Source organism: Cibotium barometz, chromosome 1, assembly GCF_041138505.1.
Source record: "Cibotium barometz isolate CiBa-2024 chromosome 1, ASM4113850v1, whole genome shotgun sequence".
NCBI classification, from domain to species: domain Eukaryota; kingdom Viridiplantae; phylum Streptophyta; class Polypodiopsida; order Cyatheales; family Cibotiaceae; genus Cibotium; species Cibotium barometz.
In genome coordinates this window covers 67,194,924-67,205,864 of record NC_141046.1, presented here as the reverse complement: position 1 = coordinate 67,205,864, position 10,941 = coordinate 67,194,924, and the positions used below count along the sequence as shown (strand labels likewise).

General features: G+C 49.6%; 1 protein-coding gene across 1 annotated transcript; it reads right to left on the bottom strand.

Annotated features, from left to right (window-relative positions):
- Positions 1-6,109: 6,109 nt before the first annotated feature.
- LOC147642356 (uncharacterized) lies at positions 6,110-8,630 on the bottom strand. Its single transcript, XM_086805612.1, has 3 exons — positions 8,367-8,630; positions 7,374-7,749; positions 6,110-6,416 (listed from the first exon to the last, which is right to left on the bottom strand). Exons 1-3 carry the CDS (start codon positions 8,513-8,515, stop codon positions 6,351-6,353), a joined length of 591 nt encoding a protein of 196 aa, XP_086661738.1. The 5' UTR covers positions 8,516-8,630; the 3' UTR covers positions 6,110-6,350.
- Positions 8,631-10,941: the final 2,311 nt, after the last annotated feature.

Here is a 10,941-nt window from a genome sequence, read left to right as displayed (position 1 = left end):
GGGATAGGCGGCCAGCAGGTCCCACCCCGATGGACGAGGATTCAGTCTCAGTGCCCGTTGAGGCCGACGGTGGAGCCCCTCACGTGGAGACCCCGCTCCCGCCTCCCCCCGCGGGGGGCCCCGCCCCCTCCATGGAGCAGATTCCTGAGGATCCCGGGCCGCACTCTGCGACTCCCGGCCCCTCTTCCCTTCACTCGGAGAGCACTCCTTCCTCCCTCCCCTCTCCCCCCCCCAGCCCCCCCTCCCGCCTCCCCCGGCGGCCCCCCCTGACACCTCTCCTCTGGCAGATGCCTCTCCACCCTCTCCTCGCTCTCCCCCCTCCTCTCCGCGAGCCTCCATCCCTTCTTCGGCCTCTCTAGGATACTCCTCCAGACCACCCACTGCCTCGAGGCAGCGCAGCTGGGTAGGCCAGAGCTCAGTTCAGCGGCTGTTCCACCGCCACTCCGGACCGGTGGAGATGGCGATCATAGCTTCGCCCGCCACAGAGTTCTCTCCAGCCTCCCCTGGGGGGCCCCCGCGAGTGATGGGGCTCCCAGTGGATTATGGTTTTTTCAAGTGTCTCCAGCTGGATGCTGGCCCGTTTGAGACAATGGTCGTGCCCTTGCGAGTTTGCGTGGTGTGCCATCCCTCTCGTTCTCCCTCAGTGGGGGTGAGCAGCATGGTGGCCTTCTCCTTTCCTCTCAGTGTTGCCCCAGACACAGCATGGGATTGCAACTCTGTAGAGGAAGTTTTGCGTGATCAGATACTGGAGTTTTCTCACCACTTCAGTGACCTGGGGCTCACGGACCTATTGTTGCAGACCCGATTACACTCAGCCCGCATGAGCTTGTTTGGCATAGGAGATTGGCGGGCGGATCCGGTCCACACCTCAGTTGAGGCGGTGCTACTGATTCTCCTCCACGCCGCCCCGAGGGTGCAGCCTACCTTTTGATACATATATGCAGAGGATTGGTCTCACGCCTATGCCCTGGACAGGGCGAAGGCGGAGTGGGGCTGGACACAGAGACAGGTCGCCCTCTTTTTGGAGAGACTCCGCACCCGGACAGACAGCGACTATTCTCCCTCCAAGCCGGCGCCCAAGACTCACAGAGTGGAGGGCAGCTCATCCGGGCCGGCTGAGAGGGGTGAGCCACTGGCGGCTGCTTCACTTGCCATAGCTCATCCATGAGGATCCTCTCATGGAACATCCGGGGTCTTGGTGGACCTCGCTGCTACATTGGTCGGGGCAGACTTCGCCAGGAGATCCAAAGGGCTCTCGTTGGAGGACCCATAGATATCCTTTTCATCCAGGAGCACCACCTTTCTGCCGGGCGTACCCGCACCACCTGCGGGAAGATCTTGCCAGGCAGGAGTCACACTTTTTGGTCACCGGCATATGGCTCCCAGGGGAACCAGGGGGGAGTATGCATCTCAGTCAGCGAGCAGCTTCTATCCGAGGTTGTGGATTCTGGCACTCTGGTCCAGGGTCGAGCGCAGTGGATTATCCTTCGGGTTGGGGAAGACCGCGTTGGCTTCCTCAACTTCTACGCCCCTAATGGGGCGACCGGGAGAGCTGAGTTCTGGAGCACCATTAGGCAGTCCCTCCCCATGGCAGACCATTGGTGCCTAGGGGGGGATTGCAACATGCTGGAGGATGCAGAGGACAGGATGGGGGCAGCCAGGAGACCATTCATGGGCCAGAGCTCGCTGCCTGGGAGGAACTAGTGCTGCAGGTGAGAGGCCAAGATCCGTGGACTCTCTCGGAGTTTGGCAGGTTGCAGTGGAGTTTATCTTTCTCGCGCTCGGATAGACGGGCCACAGGAGTTAACCTTTCCCGCCTCGACAGGTTTTACATTGATGAGTGGGCTTGCGATAGAGGTGGCACTGTGGGTATACTTGCAGGCTCCTCGTTTTCAGACCACTTTCCAGTGCTTCTCCAGATCGATGACCCTACGAGAGGAGAGCGAGGCCAGAGCGTCCGGATTCCAGATTGTCTCATAGAGGAGCCCGAGATTGCAACCAGAGTTGAGCAGGTCTGGCAGGAGCTTCAGTTCAGGAGAGGATCGGCAGCCAGCAATCTTGACAAGGGTTTGCAGGAGATCAGTAGGATGCTCAGACAGGCTGCCCTGGACCGGCTGGAGGCTTTCAGAGAGCAGGAGAGGAGATCAGTAGGATGCTCAGACAAGTTGCCCTGGACCGGCTGGAGGCTTTCAGAGAGCAGGAGAGGAGCCTGCGGAGGAGTCTAGCTTCCCTTCAGAGACTTCAGGAGAGGGAGCCTACGAGCCCTTGGATTTCAGAGCAGATGGAGTCAGCTCGCACAGAGATCAGATCCATCGAGGAGAGGAGGGTGGAGTTCCGATTCCATGCTCCGGCTTTTTTTGGACACAAGCGGGAGACACAGTGACTCGAGACTTCTTTGAGGCGACAGGGCCTCGCTTCAGACGAGAGGGTCTCAGGCGTCTTCGGCAGGCTGATGGCCAAGTGGTGGTGGATCCCCCCAGGGTTCGGGCGATCGCCACAGATTTTTACAGAGGGATCTGCTCTCTACTGAGCCAGCAAATGACAGGGTGAGAGAGGCTCGGGAGGCAGTCTGGAGCTTCACGAGACCGGTTGTGCCGGCCCATTTGCAGCACTCCCTTCTCTCCCCCTTCTCGGATACGGAACTGGAGGAGGCTCTTCAGGCACTTCCTCGGGGCAAATGCCCTGGTGAGGACGGTCTCTCAGTGGCTTTCTTCCAGAGGTACTGGGGTCTCTTGCATAGGGGTTTCAGATTGGCATTCCAGGAGATCATGGAGTCGGGAGACATGCCGGACAGCATGGCAGAGGGGTTGATTCACTTGATCCCTAAAGAGGGAGGAGACAGACTGGAGATTAGACAGTGGAGACCGATCACCTTGCTAGGCACGGCCTACAAGGTCCTACCTAGCTAAGGCGATCAGCAGGCGGCTTCAGCCTCACCTTCCGGACATCATCCACTCCACGCAGACAGGCTTCATCCAGGATAGGAGCATCCTGGATAACATCTTCTCTTTCTGGGAGGCTACGGCTTTGGCTAGATTTCGGCAGGAGAATCTGGCAGTGCTCCTTCTCGACTTCGAGAAGGCATATGATCGGGTGGACTGGGCCTTCTTGCAAGGCACTATGGAGAGGATGGGCTTCCCCCCTCGGTGGATCCGTGGGGTCTCTGCACTCTACACATCGGCCCATAGCCAGGTGCTGATACAGGGCGTGCGAGGAGAGAGGTTCCAGCTCTCGCGCTCGGTGCGGCAGGGGTGCCCCTTGGCGCCCTTTCTTTTTCTTTTTGTGGCGGAGGCCATGAGCACTTTCTTGACGGCACAGGATACAGGTTTGCGGGGCCTCCAGCTCCCCATCCACACCACGGAGGAGCTCCTAGACTCGAAGTTTGCGGATGACACTGCTATCTATCTTCAGGGAGGGGAGGAGAACCTCCGCCGCTTCGCCTCAGCCATGGACAGGTTTTGCAGAGCTTCGGGCGCTTTGATCAACTGGCACAAGTCGTGTGGGTTGTGGGTCAGTTCTGTGCCCCCCCCGACTTGGAGGCCAGTTGATGGGTTTCAGTGGCTGCCCCCCGGCACTACAGTGCGCTATTTGGGATGCTATGTGGGCATTAACATATCTCCGGAGCAACAGATAGCCCCCCTTCTTCTGAGCATTCGGAAGAAGCTTCTGTATTGGAGTACCGCTCGTTTATCTCTGGCTGGCCGAGTGGTTGTGGCCAACCAGGTTCTGCTTGCTACCATGTGGTACATCACTTCTTGCTGGGCCTTCTCGCGGGCGTGTATTGGCCAGGTGCAGAGGCTCATCAGGAACTTTCTTTGGTCCGGTGGCGACGGGCGGCCCGCCAGGGCCAAGGTGGCATCGGCTGTGATCACCCAGCCGAGGGAGAGAGGCGGCCTGGGCATAGCTGATCCTATTTGTCAGAGCCGAGCTTTGCTTGGCAAGTTGGTGGTTCGTGGCCTCCTACCAGGCGCTGAGCCGTGGAAGGAGTTTCTTGTTTCCAGGATTCTCAGCCGCACTCCTTCTCTTAGCGGCCCCTGGACCCCCAGCATCAGGTGGATCTTTACAGAGCAGCGATCCAGAGGAGTGGGCCTTGGCTTCGAGGAGCGTTTTGCAGCTAGCCTTCTGAGGGCCTGGGAGCATCTGAGGCCGTCACTCTTCCAGACGCGATCTCACGTGTCGTGGGGCCCGTTGAGCTCCGGCCCAGCCCAGTCCCTAGACGACTGGATATGTTTTCAGCAGAGCTGCCTCCAGAGGCTCAGGAGAGGAGACTCAGCGGGATGAGGGGCAGAGTGTTGATGAGGCAGGACATTGAGGCGGCCATCCCCCGAGAGTGGCGGACTCCAGTACAGGGCCCTCCACCTCCACAGTGGATGGGCGTCTTTACTCGGCATGAGATCCTTTTAGCGGTCTGCGGCTCAGCACAGAGAGTCGCCCCACTCACCTTCGAGGTGGGAGAGGGAGGCCAGCTTCAGAGGACCCGACTAGATTTGGATGAGTTTCAGGGTTGTATCTTTCAGAGGGTGCAGGTGGTCGGCTTTCATCAGAGACAGTGGCATGTAGACCCCTCACCGGCCTCGATAGGGGAGGACGATTCTTGGAGATTATGGGCTTGGGATAGCAGGCCTCTTATTCGCCTTCAGTGGGATCCAGGCGAGTGGTTTTGGCGAGATCCCTACTCGGCCCCTACCAGCCCAGGCACCCCCTTTTTTCAGTACACAGCGAGGCTGGGGCGGCGGATCCAGAGGCACAGGACAGCGGGCACCCCGGCGGCGGCCGAGCATTGGCAGCGACAGGGACTCTCCCATGCCTTCCTTAGGGACTTCTGGCAGCGCCTTTGGGCCAGCTTCCGGCCCCGGAAGGTGACGCCTTTTCTCTGGCTTACAGCGCATAGAGGACTCGCTGTGGGGGCTTGGCTAGCTTTTGGCAGACACCCAGCGTCCTGCCCTCGGTGCGGCCATGCATAGGAGTCGCAGCAGCACTGCTTATGGGATTGCCCATAGGCACAGCAGGTCTGGCAACGCGCTCTCAGGATGGTTTTTGCAGGCTCGCCAGGTGAGATGATGGCGACGTGGGGTGCGGTGGCTTGGGCCACGGACAACGGCCCGGCCCTTGGATACGAGGACGTCCCTGGCAGTGTGACCATCCAGGTCTCTGACAGGGCGATGGCGGTGGTTCCGACGCCGGACTTCTCTTCGGCAGTATCCCAGGAGGGGGACGGGCACAGATGGGAGATGATTAGCAGCATGACGGCTTGGCACATATGGAGAGCCCGATGCAGGGAGGCCATAGACCACCAGGCGACTCCATCGGCAGAGGTCATACAGGCCCTCTGGGTGGACATCATTCACACCTTGAGAGGACACTGGGGGAAACTTCAGGGCGACTCGGATCGCATGAGAGGTCGCCGCAAGGCGTTCCTCCGCACTTGGCAGCCTGGCCCTTTCCTCATCGCAAGGGGCGAGAATGTCACTTGGCACTACAAGCCTCCAGCTTGGCTCTTCTCACCCCCCGCATGTACTACTAGGTAGCCCCCCCCCCAGAGAGCGACCAGCCACGGGGGTGGAGCTCCGGTGTTCACTGTGTTTATTATCCCTCCTTGTGAGGTGAGCTTTGTAGCCTTATGGCGTTTTCTCATTAACTAATAGAAGGATCGTAAAAAAAAAAGCGTAATATTACTAGAAGAGGAAAAAAACTATGCATATAATATATAAGTCTTGCTTCTTTTATGTGCTTACATGTGTATGACAAAAACCTTCTAATAATCTATAATAATTAATCTGCCCCTATTGGTGTGAATGTGCCTATGAGTGTGAAGAAGTAATATATGTGAATTCACCATCCACACATTTCATTTATCCCATTGTCCTATAATCTTCCAACAATCTACATTCATGACCCCAACACTTTTGTTATATTGGGCTCAGACTCTGTGTTATTTCAAATGTCTAAAAAAACAAAAGCATTTTTCTATTTATGACAGTCAAATCAATCATATGTAAAAACATCATAAGATCAACTCAATAACGTTTACTCAAAAAGCAAATGAACAAAAACACAACAATAGTTTACATACAAACACCATGGGCACAAGAAAAAAAGCTAGGACTCTAGAACAGCTGTTTCTTACTTATCCAGCACCTTCAATTCAAGCATTCAGCAAATACACAAGGTAAAACTGCCAAGCATGTACCAAGTGTACAAGTACCACATTCTTGCATCCAGCAGTTCTTTGGTATTAGTTGAATATACAAATATGTTGCTCCGTACAAGAGCTTGAGGACTTACATAAGTGCTTAACCATCAAACCAATAGGATGCTGCTTACAAAAGCTTGAGGACTTACAATAGTGCTTAATCATCAATTTCAAAAACAACATGGTTGTCACGCTTGAACATGTGGGTCGTGTGGTCCACCACCTGTTTTACACACACAAAAAAATAATCAGCTAAGGTTACAACTCCCATCACACTAAAAATAGAACAACAGCCATACAAATAGCTAGTGAAAACTTGGAAAATCACAGTGCTGAGAACTTGAAAGGTATTGACGCCACATTTACAGCAATCAGTCTGAAATTTGCGAAAGGACCCAAACTACAATGGCATTAGCCTTCATTCTTTTTTCGATTTCTTTCAATGGCACTCATGTGGAGCCCAGAAAAACAACTGAGGTTCTACACACGGCATCTCACATCTCCATTCCTCTTACTCAATCATCAGGCCATCTTATTTTGTGGTTTCCAACAGTCACATTGTATGTGCTAATTAGTGAGGGTCAACAAAATGACAACCTATAATCCAGCTCGAGCATTGCTGCTAGCTTATCAAAGGTGTCTGTAATTTCTCTCACTTAATGCAACTAGCCTATTGACCATGATCTCTCTCTCTACCTACACGCATGCACACGCGCGTGCACACACATACACACATGTATGTGTATATTTATACATACATGTTACATACATACATACGTGTGTGTATATACATACATACACACACATATATGTGTGTATGTATGTATGTATGTACATACGTGTGTATATACATACATACACACATATATATATATGTGTAGGTGTATGTATGTATGTATGTATGTATGCATGCATGCATGCATGCATGAATGAATGAAACAAAAAAGGGCTCAGCTCATGACGACCCACCCGACCAAGAGGTTGACACCGTAGGGTTGTGTGTGTGAGTGGTGTAGCTTCTAACTTGGCTACATCGCCTCGAAAGGGGGCTTTTGGGGAAAAAAAAAAAAGGAAACCATAGCTCTTCAAAAATATATGTATCTTAAATTTTGAATTTGACTTAACATCAAGGTTAAGAAGCCAACATGGAAAAGGAGTTGTCTAGATACAGCAAACATACATTTGTGTCAGAAAGCTCCAGGTTGTAGAAGTCCATTGTTCGCTCTTTGAAGAAGGGGCCAGCATGCCAGGTGCCCACATGAAACTTCAAAAATTGAGGACCCTTGACGCAAAACACCTGCACTTCCTCTGGGGAGGGAGGAATGTAAAAGTGCCCCGCACGAGAACGGACGTGATGCACAGAGAGCTTACTATGTTCATCATCAGTTGGTCTGTCATCATTACTACCATTCACAGCAATTTTCACAATGCTAGGTTTTGCCACTCCAATATACCATGGCAAAGCACCCACAGATCCCAGACACTGTGTTACGCTTGCATGATGCGTGATATTGCTAAAGCCAAGTGGCCTGTCCTCCAACCTCATAATATAAAACCTGCAAGCTGCAGGACAAGGTTCAACAACAAGCTTAAAGGCAACAAAAAATGGCACAACAAACAAAGCTTGTGTAGACTACACTTGTGTAGGCTATAACAGAGCAGATCAGAGTTGAAATCCAAACACATGCCAATGAAAAATGATTTTCTTACAGGAGCAATACAGTAAAGTTCCATGCAGACTGACAGGAAATATCAAAACCACTAAGTTTGGAGTGCTCCAAGGAAGCATGTTAGAAAGCCGAGAAAATCTGGGAATTAACTTCTGACACATCAGAAAACATAACTGCGCAGATAACGGATACATTATAAGACCCAAGCAATGGCCTAAAAGAGAAGATAGTGCAAGAAGCAGTCGTGCAGCACCTGCAAAAAGAAGAACCCTAACCCTATGCCAAACCTGTATTGCACCTAATCAGAAAAACAGAAAGCAGAAACCCTGGTGTATAGAACACCCTAACCAGTAGAAACTCTCACCTGTGTTGCAGAAAATCATTATCTGTAGCGCAGAAAGCAAGAACCCTAACATATAATAAAGAAACCCTAACCCACGGACCAAAGAGAGCAAATACACTAATCTTGGGAAGATGAAAAGATTGTGTCCCAGAGCCCTAACCTGGGAGTTCCAGCAGTCAGGTGCAGCTGCGCATCGCCGGGTCCGAAGACTGCACCGTCGGGAGTTGGGCCGACGACTTGTCCGTAAGGGCTGAAGCTCTCTGGCGTGAGGGGAAGGGGCTTCAGCTTCACCACTTTCTCGGGGTCCATCTCCGTCACTACAGACGAGAGGAAGAGAAGAACGTAAGGTCAAGAAAGCCTGAGTGCGTGCGTGCGTGTGTGTGTAAGCGGGCAGCGCCAAGGGGGCCGCGGACGGACGGGCGGCCGGTTCCCAGAGAAAATGGTAATTTTGAGCAAACACTTGCTGAATGACTCTTGAGGCATCTTCCATGAAATTGAAGTGACCTTATTCTCAAACCCTGCCGACAAGAATCCTCATCTAGGAAATTTTAAAAGACTGCATCCAAAGATGACTTTGCTATGCAAATTATTGAGGTACAGACAGGACTATCGGCATGCATCTACTCCAAAAATTTTCCCCATTATCATCTTGTTTGTACTCTCACCGTTTGATTCGTGTCACCTCTTAGTAAGGGTGACCTTGCTCTTCCCTTTCCTTACAATATTATCTTTATTACCGAATAATAAAGAGATATCTTGAAAAAGTTCCCCACCAGTGATGCAATGAGCGGGTGCCTTCTTGAAGTTGTAAGGGTGCGTAAGGAAGGACCGTGTATGGATGGGTGAGTTCTAAGTGGAAAAACTCTCTTTAAAAAAAGTTGATCCACTTGTATCTCCCGAAACATATAGCAATGTGACCAATCAATATGGAGAACCATATTGAAGTGAATTTTTGTTAATAACAAAGTGGCCAACACCAACATCCAACTCACCCACTACATTTGTACTGAGGTCTATTGTATACAAGCAATGGAGTTACACACACGATGGTAAAGAGCACACACTTGCTACTAATGTCTATTGTATACAAGATTGTATACAAGCAGTGGGGTAAAAAGAGAGGTGAATTTTAGGAAAGAGATTCAACTTACACTTTATCTTTGCCTTCTTGTTGTGTTAACCTTGCACTAAAAACTTTGCTATCTCACTCACCTTCATATGTTTCATCTCTTGCATGATGGGGGATGGGAAAACAAAGTGAGTTGGCAATCGACACAATAGTGGGCGAGAGTGTTTTATGAGCTACGTCAAGTCTCTCCTCGTGCAGGTAGAGTGTAATCCTTCCCTACACAAGCTTTTTTGAATACAATTCTCTTAAAGAGAATAACACCATAGTCGGTGTCTATGGAGTAATATTGGTCTTCAAACTTGAACAACTAGAGCGTCGAGCCCGGTCGGTAAACATTATTGCTAGCAAGAGCTCGGTGTCGTTATGCTAGTCACATTAGCATGCTTCTCTATCTCATAAGCTCTTAGTTAGACCTTCTCTATGCTCAACTTAAATTCATGAAAAACCCAACTAAAGTAAATATATCTATGTCAACAACTACATGAATGAACTTCATTGGTCCAAATCTATCTTATAAGTCAAAATGGTTGAGCATACTCCTTTGAAACATTGATTCTACTAAGTGTCCACCATCAAGCCAAAGAAAGCATGTATTTATGAGAATGTATTTTAAGCCCTCTTAAAAATATTATAACACCTCTTAGATAATTCGGGGATGCTTGGATTATCTTTGTGTCATGCCAAATTATGTTAATATCATGGGTGATGCCATTACAAATATTAATACATTTGGTACACATTGACGTATGCTTGTTGCTCCCTATGTTTGTTGTAGTTGGGTTGTATGGTAGGGTAATCCCTGTAGTACTTTCCTGATGAACATTCTTTGTTGAGAATTCAAGGAAAATAAAAGAAAAGCAAATTTCTATTTTACATGATGATAGTAGTTCTCATGATTTCATTTTTGGAAAGGTATTAAAGAACTTAACCTAGATGCATCGCACTGTAGTTATAAAGTGAAAGTTGCATTTCAAGAAATTAAGTACAATTGCACTAAAGATGTTAAGGATCTAGAATAAAAAATGAACACATTATTGAAAGAAAAGTGAACATTTTTAGTTGCTTCTTTGCAAGGTGTTGATGTCATATTAGGAATGCCATGGAGACATAGACATAACTCTCAAATGGGGTTAATAAAAGATGATAGAGAAATTTATCTTCAATGTTAGACTAAGAGTAATTTAGGTCCTCTTTTGACTAATACTCAAATAAATGAGCTATAAGAGAGAAGGAGAAGATAATTTTTATTCTTGTCAATCAACTCAAGCTGACTCTAAATCAAACGTGTCTCATGATCCTTTTATTTCTAAGTTCTCTAACTATTTTATAGATGACCTACCGCCTAGTTTACCTAAATCCTATCCAGAAGATCATAAAATTGAGATAATCCACAGAAGCTCTCTCAGCCATTTAAAGCTCCTTATTGAGTTAATATGCTTGACCACAAAGAGATTCAGAAAATAAGTAGAAGAATTGCTAGAGAAAGAACTAATTAGACTGAGCAGTTCTCCATTTGGTGCTGCAGTTCTTCTCGTAAAAAAGAAGAATGGGACATATCAAATGTGTACCTATTATTGTGCTTTAAGCAAGATTATTGTGAAGAATC